The sequence below is a fragment of the Aphis gossypii genome, chromosome X (assembly GCF_020184175.1).
Source record: "Aphis gossypii isolate Hap1 chromosome X, ASM2018417v2, whole genome shotgun sequence".
NCBI lineage: Eukaryota > Metazoa > Arthropoda > Insecta > Hemiptera > Aphididae > Aphis > Aphis gossypii.
In genome coordinates, this window is record NC_065533.1 from 62,667,850 (window position 1) to 62,685,233 (window position 17,384).

At 25.7% G+C, this 17,384-nt stretch overlaps 3 protein-coding genes across 3 annotated transcripts; 2 read left to right on the forward strand and 1 right to left on the reverse strand.

Moving 5' to 3' along the window:
• Positions 1-1,366: 1,366 nt before the first annotated feature.
• Positions 1,367-5,908, forward strand: LOC114129229 (cathepsin B-like). Its single transcript, XM_050208115.1, has 6 exons — positions 1,367-1,593; positions 3,909-4,136; positions 4,205-4,405; positions 4,483-4,630; positions 5,193-5,303; positions 5,419-5,908. The coding sequence occupies exons 1-6, from the start codon at positions 1,378-1,380 to the stop codon at positions 5,625-5,627; spliced, it is 1,113 nt and encodes a 370-aa protein (XP_050064072.1). The 5' UTR covers positions 1,367-1,377; the 3' UTR covers positions 5,628-5,908.
• Positions 5,909-9,879: 3,971 nt separating this feature from the next.
• Positions 9,880-11,963, reverse strand: LOC126552932 (cathepsin B-like). Its single transcript, XM_050208116.1, has 6 exons — positions 11,754-11,963; positions 10,917-11,147; positions 10,649-10,849; positions 10,425-10,572; positions 10,249-10,359; positions 9,880-10,165 (listed from the first exon to the last, which is right to left on the reverse strand). Exons 1-6 carry the CDS (start codon positions 11,871-11,873, stop codon positions 9,954-9,956), a joined length of 1,023 nt encoding a protein of 340 aa, XP_050064073.1. The 5' UTR covers positions 11,874-11,963; the 3' UTR covers positions 9,880-9,953.
• Positions 11,964-12,403: 440 nt separating this feature from the next.
• Positions 12,404-14,494, forward strand: LOC126552933 (cathepsin B-like). Its single transcript, XM_050208118.1, has 6 exons — positions 12,404-12,617; positions 13,225-13,455; positions 13,523-13,723; positions 13,800-13,947; positions 14,015-14,125; positions 14,209-14,494. The coding sequence occupies exons 1-6, from the start codon at positions 12,498-12,500 to the stop codon at positions 14,418-14,420; spliced, it is 1,023 nt and encodes a 340-aa protein (XP_050064075.1). The 5' UTR covers positions 12,404-12,497; the 3' UTR covers positions 14,421-14,494.
• Positions 14,495-17,384: the final 2,890 nt, after the last annotated feature.

Genomic DNA, 17,384 nt, shown 5'->3' on the forward strand with positions numbered 1-17,384 from the left:
ACCACCTATTATTGTCATTATCTGAAGCTAAATGTACATGAATAAATACAGAGTATGGAGTTGAATTTCCAGGAAAAAAAATTAAAAAACAAAAAAAAAAATATACATATATTTTTAATTTTAATAATATTTTAACTTAATTTTTAATCATATGCCTTTATATTTTACTTGGATATTTTTTAATTTTAATAATATTTCAATTTGATTTATAATCATCTAAATTTTTTCAATTTTTAATCACACATACACAAAAAATAATTCACTTTTAACCTTTCCCGTAGAATTCACGGACAGTACCAATAGTCTGTGGAAAGAGAGGAAAAATAAATTGATAAAATACACCATCCCAAGATATTAAAAAAAAGGTTACCCAAACACATTACAATGTTTTAAAGTCACTCGCTCAAACGAATAACCTATGCTAAATTTCCTAAACACATTGCAGCTTATGAAAATTCGCCCAAACGTATGACGCCCGATATTACAGGATTTCCAGTGACTTCCTACTTAATTCTAGTTACTCCATAATGACGGACGATGGTACAGCAGATTTAAATTATGTGGTTATAACTTATAAGATTATTTAATGATTAACTCATGTGTATATAATATTATAATGTACCTACATACATTAATATTTAATATGAAATTACTATAAAACTGTACTTTTCATTTTTTAACCATTTTATTAAGTATGAAGGTACCTATTGCAAGTTGTTTTATTTGATAATATAATTAGATCATAGTTTTCATGACAGTTTATATGTATTTCTTTTATTTTAAATTTAGTTATAATAAGTATTTTAATCACAAATACGTAATAAATATTTAAAATTTCAAATGCATTGCATGTTAAGTAGGTACCTATTAGATCGTTCGAAAAATATAATATTTATAATTAATTTCTTTCGTTTAATAAAATATGATAAGTACTGTAAATATAGTCTACTCTGTAAACCTAAAAAAATGCATTTAAAATTTTTTTTTTTGTAAAATATTATTATTATCGGTAGGTACTTATAATAGTCTTCCAATGCGAATAGGTGACTTCTGATTTCAATATCATTTTTCAATTGACAATAAAATCGAGACAAGTAATCAATACGTTATCAAAACTTCACACAAAATTGATAAAACAAATAGTTGTACCTACTTATATACGTACATTTTCAAGTGGAATTTATTCATGGGAATTTAACATTTTTAATATTTTTTGTGTATTATAGAATGACTATGGAATTTTCAATTGACTAGATTATTTATATAATTTAGTATACAAACACTTGAAAATTGTATAAAAGTTTTTTTCTGAGAAATACTTAATAATATAATATCAAGGGAATTGAATGTATATAAATGTAGTACAATATTTAATTAATGAAACTTGTTGTACTATTGTTGTACTCACAGGCTGCATACAGTGGATACGTTATTTTATTTTTGTTGTTAAATTTAGGTAAAACAATTTTAATAATGGCTAAGATAATACACTTAGTATCTATTATTTTATACAGTGTCTGTGTAACGGAACAAGCTTATTTTTTAGAAAAAGATTTCATTGACAAAATCAATGAAAAGGCTACAACATGGAAGGTAATTAATAAAAAATGTTTATTTTCGTAGAAATATGTCATATTTAATTATTGTAGTTTATAGACATATTATGGTATTGTAGCAATTATTTTTATTTTATTCAAACTGATAAACGTCATACAAATTTTGTTTTTAGTACATTCTGAGATATTTATACATAAACACAAATACATTTGAGTTTTAAAATAATAATAATATAACACAGATATTATATATATTTTTTGAAATAGGTACATATAATAATTTTATATTTTAAAACAATTAATAAGTATATATAAAATTAAAGTTACAAATAGTTCAAGCATATTTTTAAATTTTAAATTTGAAACCCGGGAATTGTTTGCACATAAAATATTATATATTGTATATATTAATCCCACACTTGTGTACGCATAATAATATAATATTATGCGTTCAGGTTTAAAATGTAAAATATTTTTTTTATATTGTCCAAAATCTCAGAGGTATATCATTCAAATTTATAAAAATTATTTAATGAGTCAATAGTATCATTAATTGTATATAGTTATTACACATAGTCAATGGTAGTATTATATATTATTTTATTATTTTTTTTGAACTTATTTTGACACTGTACACAACCGCTATATGAAAAACATACAAAAAAGTATGTAGGTACACCGCCAGGCTTATAAAGTATTCAAATAGTTATGAATATATTTTAAAAATATTTAAAATATCTTTTTTCAGTTTAATTAATTTGATATTGAATATTTTTACCTTAATTACAACTTAATTAAAAAAAAAAAAATTAAGTACACAATTAATTAAATAGTTAATATATACCTAATAACATTATATAGGTAGGTATTTAAATAAATTCAATAATTATTTCAAATTCAGGGCCTATCATAGGTAGCTTTTATGCTATTTGCTTATTTAATGAAATATATTATTATAAGTTCTTCGAATTATTATAAAATATTATTTTATTATATTTATTTTTTATTCAAAAATATTTAATACAGTAAAAAACAAAATATTGATAGTTGGAATACAATGGAAAATTTAAAAAAAAATTATTTTTTTAAGTATTTAAATTACATTTTTTTTATGAAGTTTTTTAAAAAGAAGAAAACTTAAATACTAATACTTGAATACTTAACAATCCTGGAGTACGTATATTTTTCTATATAGTGTGTTTATCATACAGTTAGTTGATCTATTTGATTTTGTTTCTTTTTCAAATACTTTATAAAAAAAATACGTATTTGAAATACTGTGTTTCTTCGAATTTTTATTCCAAAATACTAATTACTTTAAATTTCGTTTTATTATTGTATTCCAACTATCAACAGATAACAGAAAAACTAACTGTAGCCAGTCTCAAAATCTGAAATCTTTAAATCTATTAAAAAACCTATGCAATTTTAGTATACTAACTATTTAATTTATTTGTTTGAAATTTTTAATAAGGTTGTGATTGATGTAATTTGATATCAAATTTAATAAATTTAAAAAATAAGTATTTTTCAAGCGTTTTTAACATTTTTAAAAAGTATTCATAATATTGTAATTACACGTATTCAAAAACTTTTAAAAGAAAGTATTTAAATACAAACTATAACAAGTAATTAAATATCTACTTATTCTAAATTAATTTGAAAAGTTTTCTTAACAAAAATTAATTTATTGTATTCGTATTCTCAATCGGTAACTTATTATTAAATAAATCCACTTTGCCACTGAAAAATATGAACACAACTCAACTTTAAAACTCTTTTTTATTGATCTTTGTAAATTGTATTTCACAATCTTAGTTTTATGAAGTATAAATTATTAATAGTTCGTTATTACTGGAATATAAAAAAAATAAATCCAATAACGAATTTCTTTAAATAAATCAAAAAGAGCAATTATAGTTTGAAAAATATACCATGTATAGATAATACTAGCAATAATATGAGCACTAAAGAATTTACAATTTTTGTTCTTGAATTACAAAAAAAAAAAAAAAAATAAGGAAATTAATCTCGTCAAACATTAGTTTCGCATAAAATCTCACGTATTTCTTTAATATTTACTTTCCTGATTATTTTGAAAATATCTAGGAATTTTAAATTTTATTCAAACTGAATGTCAACTAAATTAAATTTCCTATCAGAAAAATGTATTGGAATTTAAAATCAAATAAATTTATCTAATATAATTTGTATACACATATTACACAATATACAAAAATAGACATTTTTGTAATTGTAAAATCAATACATTTATATTATATCTTTAAGGCATTCTTCAGATCAATACTTAGTTATTTACATAAAATTGTTTTTACTCATTTAATAAATTAGGCAGGTATTAATTTCGACCCTAGTACACCAAAAGAACACATTTTAAGTCTTTTGGGATCTAAAGGAGTACAAATCCCAAACAAAATTAATTATAAAATATACAAGACCCAAGATGACGGTTACAGCTCGTATGTTGAAATTCCAATAAAATTTGACGCAAGAAAGCAATGGATACGTTGCAAAACAATTGGGGAAGTCAGAGACCAAGGAAATTGTAAATCATGTTGGGTATAAGTTCAATATTGACAAGCTCATTTTAAAGTAATACGTTCATTTCAATTGTGTTATTTCATTAGGCTTTGGCAACAAGCTCGGTGTTTGCCGACCGTTTGTGTATAGCTACAAATGGAGATTTTAATCAACTATTATCCGCCGAAGAAATCACTTTCTGTTGTCATTCATGTGGTAACGGATGTAACGGTGGTTATCCGATAAAAGCTTGGAAACATTTTAAGAGACACGGTCTAGTAACCGGAGGAAATTACAAATCTAAAGAGGTAAACATCTTTTTCAGTTTTTCGGAGATGAGTATAAATATAAATATTTAACTTAACTATTAGCATATCATTTTTAGGGTTGTGAACCTTACAGAGTGCCACCTTGTCCTTATGACGAACAAGGAAACAATACATGCAAGGGAAAACCAACTGAAAAAAATCACAGATGCACGAGAATGTGTTACGGAGATCAAGATCTCGATTTTGACCAAGATCACAGATACAGTATGATTTATTTTTACGATTTATCAAAGGTGGACTAAGTAATGAAAATAAGAATCTCGTGTAATGTTAAGTGAATATTAATTCATTGTGTTAGTAGTTAATAGTTCACAAATAATAAATTTAACACTCCAAATTTAATTTTAATATGGAAAAATATACTAAATTTATTCAGTTTAAAAAAGTTATTCTTCTTTTTCAATAAACTAGTACGTTGTTCGCATAAACAATGATTATGTTGTTTCTAATTTCTTAAGTTATATTCTGGCAGAAAATTAAATTCTTTCTATTGAAATTTCATGTTATAAAACTATAAAAACAAATAATATCTAAAAAAGCAAGTTTAACTTGATAACAGCTAAGTTATAACTAGGTACAGTAAATTAAAATTTTTCAATTATTAAGTTAACTAAAAAATAAACCAACTATTTTAGTTAAAAAGCATAAAAACATTAAAAGAAATATTCACCAATTTAACTTAAACTTTTAAATATGTTAACGTCTACCTTTGAAATCTATGAAATAAAGATAAATGCGTGCGTAATCGTTTGCATTATGATTGTAGCAAGAGATTATTATTACCTTACTTATGCAAGTATCCAAAAAGATGTCATCAATTACGGACCAATTGAAGCATCGTTTGATGTGTATGATGATTTTCCCAGCTATAAATCAGGTAAAATATGAAGAATAAGTATTTAGTAATATAGTAGTAGTAGTATATAGTATCTATCGCTATCTACAATAATACCTGTGTGCAAATTGTTTTTCTTACATTCTATGGTTTTTAGGCATTTACGAGAGAACCGAAAATGCCACATATTTAGGAGGACACGCTGTTAAGTTGATTGGTTGGGGTGAAGAATACGGAATTCCATATTGGTTGATGGTCAACTCATGGAACGAAGGTTGGGGTGACAACGGTTTATTCAAAATTCGACGAGGCACAAACGAATGTGGAGTCGACAATTCAACAACAGGAGGTGTTCCAACCATTTAGTAAATGAATCATTTATTAAAAAATAACTCTTTATTTTTATATTTGAATAAAATCATGTATTTTACCTTTAACGGTTGCCTATCAATTTAATCTTTTTACACCATATCAATTTTAAGTTGTCTATACGGATAAATGATGTACTTTTGTAAGATATATAATATGACAAAGATTGTATTATTAAATCATAATGTTTTTTTCAATAAAATTGACTTGATGAAGTAATAAGTAATATTATTACATTTTTTTCATAATATTTTAAATAATAAACTTAGATGCGCATTTTTTATAGTATTGTTTTTGCATAAAAAAACATGATGGTTTTATTGTTGTTGAATTATTGATTGCATTCATTTTCAATGTTTCATAACTTATTATATTTTTAAATAATTTTAAGAGCATTTATTATTTTAGGTGGAATATTTCCAAATTGTCGTTACATAAAACCGCAGCAAAAGATGTTTCTTTTTAAAAACATAATTATTTATAGTATTCAGTTATATTCTACTCAGATTATATTATTGAATCATAAGTACAGATGAGTACTAATATCAATTATGAATTCGCAAAATTAATAATTTTGTAATGCCTTCAGTAGAATGAATGAATGGTTACTAAATTAAAATACTAAATTTTCTAAATTCCATATTTTTATAGATAAGAAGACGAATCCCTCAAACTACCAAAAACACCTGCAAAAACGTGATTCCATGTAAAAAATAAAATAAAAACATATTTAATGTAACAATTTAAAAATTTAGAATGTTAAGTAAGTATCCAATAATTAAAATTACGTGTTAAATATGCACACACGATAGCTAACAAAACATTCTATCGTTCTTACGTCCAATTCAAATTGAAATATTGTGTTATATATTTGATTAAACATGTGTACCAAAAAAAATTTAATATTTTTTCAAAATCAAACAAATAGATGTTAAGGAAAAAGTATGACTATTATTATTATTATTAAACTGTCACTAGGGTATAATAATTTGTATGTTCTGAGCGCTTTTGAGTAGGGAGATAGTAAAAATTTAAGTTCGTTATAGTATCATATTTAGTATTATTTATTTTTCAAAGTAACATAAAATCACAATAATAATTCCTAAATTACGTTCTCAGGCAAAATTTTTTTTTAATAATTATTTCAAGTTAAAAAAAGACAACAATTTGATTAAATGAAAAATATATATAAATATCTGTTGTTTCATTTAATACCTATTTAATAATATATAATTCTAAATCTTTTATATTAAATTTTCTTAATTCTCTAGTAAAATGTATATATTCTACAATACTATACTGAGTTAATAAATAATAAGTAGTTATATCAGTAAGAAATTCTAATATCTCAATTTCTAATTATACATCTACTGATGAAGTTATTGATGAATCATTCTGTTATGAAGTACATTTTAAACTTTTGGGTAAAATTGTTGTGGTTCATAAAGAAGTTTTAAAGATTTTAAGTTTACTTTTTACTAATTTATTAAAAAAGTCATTATACCAATAGATCCTGATGAATATAAAAAAGCTTTAAATAAAACGAAAAATTTCAATCAATAGTTTTTAACTACACTATAATTCCTTCATAAAAAAAAAAAAAAACAAAAAAGACATAATTATTCTAAGTAGGTACCTATAATAAAAATATTCAGAAATTAAGATGCGCTGTGTAATTAATTTTACAATTAATTTTCCATTACTTTTTTCAAACTTCCAGTGACTCTAATTTGACTTTTAAAATAAGAAGGCAACTAGTAACTACCTACTTATAATGGGAAATTATTAATTGCTTACTTATCAAATCATTTTTATAATTTGATATGATCAAATATTCTGAGGGGAAACTGTCGGGCTAAATCACCAATAATATTTCATGGTAATTTTTTTTGAGTTAAATAATAAAGTTATTTATTTTACATTTACAATATAATATCAGTATTCAAACTACATAACTCAAAATTTAATAACGTGATTCTATCGTACCAATAAATAGACTATAGATATAATATTGACATATATATCACAATTTACAAGAAGATAGATTATTGAACAGATTAATCTATCAAAAACTATATAGATATCAGCAAAAAAAAAAAAAATAATAATAACAATAGGTATCTGTGCTGAAAGTTATTAAAACCATAACTTACATTATAAACTGTAGTTGTGAAGTTGGTTACTATAATCGTCCTTTTTATCAAATATACTATCCAGTAAAAGACATTGAACGGCATGATGTTTGAATTGATTTTACAATGGTGTGTGGTACTTTCATTTTTTTTTTATCGTTAAGATTGATTTGTTGTAATTAAAAAATTGTATGTACCTATATTAATGAATCGTATACATGCAATAAGGTTTTCAAATACAACATTTTCGGACGAAAATCCAATCTAATATAGTACTAATAGTAAAAATGTATTTTGATAGCAATGAAAATTTAAAAAAATGTATTATAAAATGAATATAGTAATATTGGCTGTCAGCATGTCGTTACTCAGCATCATTAAACAATGAAAATATTTTACGAATTATCGTTAACTTAAAATCTAACACCTATATTACAGTTAAACAGTGACTTACTTGTTACTAAACTACCATATATCATATTCTCAATATATAATTCATAACAGAGTGATTAACTACTTTTTGCTATACGAAATAAATTAATAAAAAATTAACTTTTCAACTATCTATTCAATTGCAGCTACCTTAGTTTTATTTGTAACTTCAATTGTACTCCAATATTCGTGAGTTTAGCTCATGCAGTTAATAAATAAATAAATTAGTATACCTATTATAGTAGAACTTATTCGTCATGTCATATAACAAATGCAGATTTGCAGTAAGTTGATTCATACTCGTAATTTTATTCATCATATTAATAAAAAAGACTAAGCATTGCGTCGTTATAACTTAGATTATAAATAAAATCTATTATTTAGATATTCTGTAGATACAAACACTATAATCGTATACATCAGTATAATGTCCGATAATACGCAGTTCTCGAAAAACATTGAGCAAAATTTGCATAACCGTATACTCTTACTAGGAAAATTAAATAAAAGTATTTTAATTTTTAATATTATTTAGGTAGAACTGAAACAAGTAGTGAGGGAATAAAATTACAATAAAAATTAATATTATAATAAGTGAGAAGGTATACCATCCTCATGTGGCCCCCATTTCAACCGCTGCATATTAACATTTTACACGTAAAACATTTTACAAGTACACGTTTTTTAAGTGTTAACTACACAAAAATCCAGTTTTTAGTATTCACTACTATAATTTATAGAACTCAATACTCAATACTAACTATCAGTTAATCTATTTTTATTATTTAGGTACCTATTACTTTATAGTTATTTTGAATAAGTGATAACCTACTAGGCAGATGTGTGTTGATGCATGTATTCTTGATATAATATGCAAACAAATTAAATAGATCGCATTCACATACTATAATATAATTGTATTAGCAATTAGCTATAAAACACATTAAAAAGTTGATCATACCAAAAATATATTTTCTCGCAAGTAGTAAAAATTTACTTTGTAATAAATAAAGTTTTTTCATACTTTTTATTAATTCTCGAGTTCTTAATATAGTAAATTGTAAATGTTAAACAATACCTACATTTAGTACTAACATATTATTTACACTCAAATTAAAATGTGAATGATCCAAGTAGATTTAAACATAATAGAGTTTATGAAATATGTTATATAATATTTTAAAGTAGGTAGGTACCTACATAATATATTAATATATAGGTATAATACCATGTGCACCACATTCATTATATCGGTACAATTACCATCTAAATGAATATTAGTTATTAAACTACTTAATATAAATTTATATTACTTTAAGATAGCAGCGATATTCGCAGTAAAAATTGGAATTACATTGTTATAACTTATATTATAAATAAAATGTATTATAAAGACATTCTGTAGATACACGCAACACTATATTCGTATATATCAGTTATATATTATAATGTTCGTTTAGTTCTTGAAAAAACATTCAGCAACATTTTTGCAGAACCGTATACTCTTACTAGGAAAATAAATAAAAGTATTTTAATTTTTAATATTATTTAGGTAGAACTGAAACAAGTAGTGAGGGAATAAAATTACAAAGATTCAAAGGACCTAGGTGTATAAATAAATATTGTAAAACTAACTCTACGTTGTAAAATTTTATAACCGTTGAGAAATCAATACAAACAAATCGTTAAGGAACAAACTTAATTTTATTCAAACAGAAAAAAAATAACACTGTTATCCTTAGACAAATACCAAAATTTGTTAGTTGGTAACTGGTACACCAGCAGTTGTAGAATTATCGACTCCGCATTCGTTTGTGCCTCGTCGAATTTTGAATAAACCGTTGTCACCCCAACCTTCGTTCCATGAGTTGACCATCAACCAATATGGAATTCCATATTGTTCACCCCAACCGATTAACTTCACAGCGTGTCCTCCTAAATATGTGGCATTTTCGGTTCTCTCGTAAATACCTATAAACCATAGAATGTATGAAAGACAATTTATAAGCGAAATTTAGTATATAATTATATGGATATTGATTTATATGTTTTACCTGACTTGTAGCTGGGAAAATCGCTGTACACATCAAACGATGCTTCAATTGGTCCGTAAGTCATAACGTCTTTTTGGATGCTGCCGTAAGTCAGATAGTAGTAGTCACGTGCTATAAACATTGTTAAAATCAATAAAATTTAACTGCATTTAATCAATTGCAAAAACGAATCATACTGTATCTGTGATCTTCGTCGAAATCGAGCTCTTGATCTCCGTAACACATTCTCGTGCATCTGTGATTCTTTTCCGTTGGTTTACCCGCGCATGTATTATTTCCTTGTTCGTCATAAGGGCAAGGTGGCACTCTGTATGGTTCACAACCCTAAAAATTACGTACAAACGAACGATTAAACTAAATATTTATACTAATAATACTCATCTTCGAACAAGTGGCTTACCTCTCCGGATTTGTAATCTCCTCCGGTTACTAGACCGTGATCCTTAAAACGTTCCCATGCTTTTATTGGATAACCACCGCGACATCCGAAACCACATGAATGACAGCAGAAAGTGATTTCTTCAGCGGATAACAATTGATTGAAATCTCCGTTTGTAGCTACACACAAACGATCGGCGAAAGCAGAGCTCGTTGCCAATGCCTAGTAAAATAAACAATTTAAAATGTATGTTCAAATTTTGACACATGCAGATTAATTGATATTTTACCCAACAGGATCCACAATTTCCTTGGTCACGAACTTTTCCGATCGTGCTGCAACGTCTCCATTTTTTCCTAGCGTCAAAATGCCTTGGAATTTTGCCGAATAAGTTTTCGTAAGATTCATCTTCGGTCTTGTACATTTTGTGATTTAATTTGTTTGGAATTTGCACTCCTTTGGATCCCAAAAGTTTTACGAAATTTTCTTCAGCCATTTTTGGGTCGAAGTTGGCGCCTGCCTGGTTTGTTAAATGTTTCGATGAGTATAAGCGACAATTAAAAAGTGGGCAAGTAGATAACCTTCTTATATCATTTTTTTTTCACTTTTATTAATACAGCCAGTATATTGATACAATTTGTTTCGAAAGTATTACACTTATTATATTATGTGAGCTTTTTTAATAATAATTTATAATTATAGTAATACCTTTAACTATCCATACTATATTTCATCAACCTATATAATTTAAAATCTATTAATGTTATTCTGTAAGTATCGAAAAACAGTAAAAATAGATTATAATATTTTAGATAGGTATTGTGTTAAAATAAATTTAAAAAGTCATTGCGTATACTAAATTCATAATAATATAAGTTCACGCAAATGAAGATTTTTATTATCACAAATACGTAATTAATATCTATTTTATTACTGTAAGTTATTTCTTTCCAATTTCAATTTTTATGCATACGAAGAACATACTTGTTGTTTAATTTTTTGCTATTTTTCATAATTTATTATAAACAATATTACAGAGAGTTTTTAATTTTGAACTTTATTAAATTATTAGATTTGCATAACTCTTTGCGACATAAAAAAAATTCAAAAATAATCTAAGACTTACTTTCCACGTGGTTGCTTGCTCATTGATTTTGTTAATGTAATCTTCTTCCAAAAAGTATGCTTGTTCTGTCACGTAAACACTGATGAATATCACAGACAATAACATAAATACCCTAGCCATTGTTGCTGTATTGTAATTTTAATTTTATTATTAAAAAAGTCAAATACACAATTTGTTTTATTACTGTGTACTCATATGTACAATAGTAGTAGAATAAATTCCGATCTGCATATTTTATGTTTATATAGGTTCACCTTAGGGTACTCTAATTGTTTCAAGTATTTCTCAGTAAACTCTCGTAAGTATGATTTAGTATTCACATCAAGATGAATCATAAAATTATGAATAAGTGATTAATTTAAAAAAAATATATATTATATAATTGATAGGAATATTCAATGAAAATTTGAACATGTGAATACTGAATCATATTGTTTCAGGTATTTCTCAGTAGACTCTCGTATCGTAAGTATGATTCAGTATTCACATCAAGATGAATCATAAAATTATGAATAAGTGATTAATACTTATACTTACTTGAATCATACTTACGATACGAGAGTACGATACGATACGAGAAATACTTGAAACAATTAGAGTACCCTAAGGTGTGAACCTATATAAACATAAAATATGCAGATCGGAATTTATTCTACTACTATTGTACATATGAGTACACAGTAATAAAACAAATTGTGTATTTGACTTTTTTAATAATAAAATTAAAATTACAATACAGCAACAATGGCTAGGGTATTTATGTTATTGTCTGTGATATTCATCAGTGTTTACGTGACAGAACAAGCATACTTTTTGGAAGAAGATTACATTAACAAAATCAATGAGCAAGCAACCACGTGGAAAGTAAGTCTTAGATTATTTTTGAATTTTTTTTATGTCGCAAAGAGTTATGCAAATCTAATAATTTAATAAAGTTCAAAATTAAAAACTCTCTGTAATATTGTTTATAATAAATTATGAAAAATAGCAAAAAATTAAACAACAAGTATGTTCTTCGTATGCATAAAAATTGAAATTGGAAAGAAATAACTTACAGTAATAAAATAGATATTAATTACGTATTTGTGATAATAAAAATCTTCATTTGCGTGAACTTATATTATTATGAATTTAGTATACGCAATGACTTTTTAAATTTATTTTACACACAATACCTATCTAAAATATTATAATCTATTTTTACTGTTTTTCGATACTTACAGAATAACATTAATAGATTTTAAATTATATAGGTTGATGAAATATAGTATGGATAGTTAAAGGTATTACTATAATTATAAATTATTATTAAAAAAGCTCACATAATATAATAAGTGTAATACTTTCGAAACAAATTGTATCAATATACTGGCTGTATTAATAAAAGTGAAAAAAAAATGATATAAGAAGGTTATCTACTTGCCCACTTTTTAATTGTCGCTTATACTCATCGAAACATTTAACAAACCAGGCAGGCGCCAACTTCGACCCAAAAATGGCTGAAGAAAATTTCGTAAAACTTTTGGGATCCAAAGGAGTGCAAATTCCAAACAAATTAAATCACAAAATGTACAAGACCGAAGATGAATCTTACGAAAACTTATTCGGCAAAATTCCAAGGCATTTTGACGCTAGGAAAAAATGGAGACGTTGCAGCACGATCGGAAAAGTTCGTGACCAAGGAAATTGTGGATCCTGTTGGGTAAAATATCAATTAATCTGCATGTGTCAAAATTTGAACATACATTTTAAATTGTTTATTTTACTAGGCATTGGCAACGAGCTCTGCTTTCGCCGATCGTTTGTGTGTAGCTACAAACGGAGATTTCAATCAATTGTTATCCGCTGAAGAAATCACTTTCTGCTGTCATTCATGTGGTTTCGGATGTAGCGGTGGTTATCCAATAAAAGCATGGGAACGTTTTAAGGATCACGGTCTAGTAACCGGAGGAGATTACAAATCCGGAGAGGTAAGCCACTTGTTCGAAGATGAGTATTATTAGTATAAATATTTAGTTTAATCGTTCGTTTGTACGTAATTTTTAGGGTTGTGAACCATACAGAGTGCCACCTTGCCCTTATGACGAACAAGGAAATAATACATGCGCGGGTAAACCAACGGAAAAGAATCACAGATGCACGAGAATGTGTTACGGAGATCAAGAGCTCGATTTCGACGAAGATCACAGATACAGTATGATTCGTTTTTGCAATTGATTAAATGCAGTTAAATTTTATTGATTTATTAACAATGTTTATAGCACGTGACTACTACTATCTGACTTACGGCAGCATCCAAAAAGACGTTATGACTTACGGACCAATTGAAGCATCGTTTGATGTGTACAGCGATTTTCCCAGCTACAAGTCAGGTAAAACATATAAATCAATATCCATATAATTATATACTAAATTTCGCTTATAAATTGTCTTTCATACATTCTATGGTTTATAGGTATTTACGAGAGAACCGAAAATGCCACATATTTAGGAGGACACGCTGTGAAGTTAATCGGTTGGGGTGAACAATATGGAATTCCATATTGGTTGATGGTCAACTCATGGAACGAAGGTTGGGGTGACAACGGTTTATTCAAAATTCGACGAGGCACAAACGAATGCGGAGTCGATAATTCTACAACTGCTGGTGTACCAGTTACCAACTAACAAATTTTGGTATTTGTCTAAGGATAACAGTGTTATTTTTTTTCTGTTTGAATAAAATTAAGTTTGTTCCTTAACGATTTGTTTGTATTGATTTCTCAACGGTTATAAAATTTTACAACGTAGAGTTAGTTTTACAATATTTATTTATACACCTAGGTCCTTTGAATCTTTGTAATTTTATTCCCTCACTACTTGTTTCAGTTCTACCTAAATAATATTAAAAATTAAAATACTTTTATTTAATTTTCCTAGTAAGAGTATACGGTTCTGCAAAAATGTTGCTGAATGTTTTTTCAAGAACTAAACGAACATTATAATATATAACTGATATATACGAATATAGTGTTGCGTGTATCTACAGAATGTCTTTATAATACATTTTATTTATAATATAAGTTATAACAATGTAATTCCAATTTTTACTGCGAATATCGCTGCTATCTTAAAGTAATATAAATTTATATTAAGTAGTTTAATAACTAATATTCATTTAGATGGTAATTGTACCGATATAATGAATGTGGTGCACATGGTATTATACCTATATATTAATATATTATGTAGGTACCTACCTACTTTAAAATATTATATAACATATTTCATAAACTCTATTATGTTTAAATCTACTTGGATCATTCACATTTTAATTTGAGTGTAAATAATATGTTAGTACTAAATGTAGGTATTGTTTAACATTTACAATTTACTATATTAAGAACTCGAGAATTAATAAAAAGTATGAAAAAACTTTATTTATTACAAAGTAAATTTTTACTACTTGCGAGAAAATATATTTTTGGTATGATCAACTTTTTAATGTGTTTTATAGCTAATTGCTAATACAATTATATTATAGTATGTGAATGCGATCTATTTAATTTGTTTGCATATTATATCAAGAATACATGCATCAACACACATCTGCCTAGTAGGTTATCACTTATTCAAAATAACTATAAAGTAATAGGTACCTAAATAATAAAAATAGATTAACTGATAGTTAGTATTGAGTATTGAGTTCTATAAATTATAGTAGTGAATACTAAAAACTGGATTTTTGTGTAGTTAACACTTAAAAAACGTGTACTTACTTAATTAAAATGTTAATATGCAGCGGTTGAAATGGGGGCCACATGAGGATGGTATACCTTCTCACTTATTATAATATTAATTTTTATTGTAATTTTATTCCCTCACTACTTGTTTCAGTTCTACCTAAATAATATTAAAAATTAAAATACTTTTATTTAATTTTCCTAGTAAGAGTATACGGTTATGCAAATTTTGCTCAATGTTTTTCGAGAACTGCGTATTATCGGACATTATACTGATGTATACGATTATAGTGTTTGTATCTACAGAATATCTAAATAATAGATTTTATTTATAATCTAAGTTATAACGACGCAATGCTTAGTCTTTTTTATTAATATGATGAATAAAATTACGAGTATGAATCAACTTACTGCAAATCTGCATTTGTTATATGACATGACGAATAAGTTCTACTATAATAGGTATACTAATTTATTTATTTATTAACTGCATGAGCTAAACTCACGAATATTGGAGTACAATTGAAGTTACAAATAAAACTAAGGTAGCTGCAATTGAATAGATAGTTGAAAAGTTAATTTTTTATTAATTTATTTCGTATAGCAAAAAGTAGTTAATCACTCTGTTATGAATTTATATTGAGAATATGATATATGGTAGTTTAGTAACAAGTAAGTCACTGTTTAACTGTAATATAGGTGTTAGATTTTAAGTTAACGATAATTCGTAAAATATTTTCATTGTTTAATGATGCTGAGTAACGACATGCTGACAGCCAATATTACTATATTCATTTTATAATACATTTTTTTAAATTTTCATTGCTATCAAAATACATTTTTACTATTAGTACTATATTAGATTGGATTTTCGTCCGAAAATGTTGTATTTGAAAACCTTATTGCATGTATACGATTCATTAATATAGGTACATACAATTTTTTAATTACAACAAATCAATCTTAACGATAAAAAAAAAATGAAAGTACCACACACCATTGTAAAATCAATTCAAACATCATGCCGTTCAATGTCTTTTACTGGATAGTATATTTGATAAAAAGGACGATTATAGTAACCAACTTCACAACTACAGTTTATAATGTAAGTTATGGTTTTAATAACTTTCAGCACAGATACCTATTGTTATTATTATTTTTTTTTTTTTTGCTGATATCTATATAGTTTTTGATAGATTAATCTGTTCAATAATCTATCTTGTCTTGTAAATTGTGATATAATGTCAATATTATATCTATAGTCTATTTATTGGTACGATAGAATCACGTTATTAAATTTTGAGTTATGTAGTTTGAATACTGATATTATATTGTAAATGTAAAATAAATAACTTTATTATTTAACTCAAAAAAAATTACCATGAAATATTATTGGTGATTTAGCCCGACAGTTTCCCCTCAGAATATTTGATCATATCAAATTATAAAAATGATTTGATAAGTAAGCAATTAATAATTTCCCATTATAAGTAGGTAGTTACTAGTTGCCTTCTTATTTTAAAAGTCAAATTAGAGTCACTGGAAGTTTGAAAAAAGTAATGGAAAATAATTGTAAAATTAATTACACAGCGCATCTTAATTTCTGAATATTTTTATTATAGGTACCTACTTAGAATAATTATGTCTTTTTTGTTTTTTTTTTTTTTATGAAGGAATTATAGTGTAGTTAAAAACTATTGATTGAAATTTTTCGTTTTATTTAAAGCTTTTTTATATTCATCAGGATCTATTGGTATAATGACTTTTTTAATAAATTAGTAAAAAGTAAACTTAAAATCTTTAAAACTTCTTTATGAACCACAACAATTTTACCCAAAAGTTTAAAATGTACTTCATAACAGAATGATTCATCAATAACTTCATCAGTAGATGTATAATTAGAAATTGA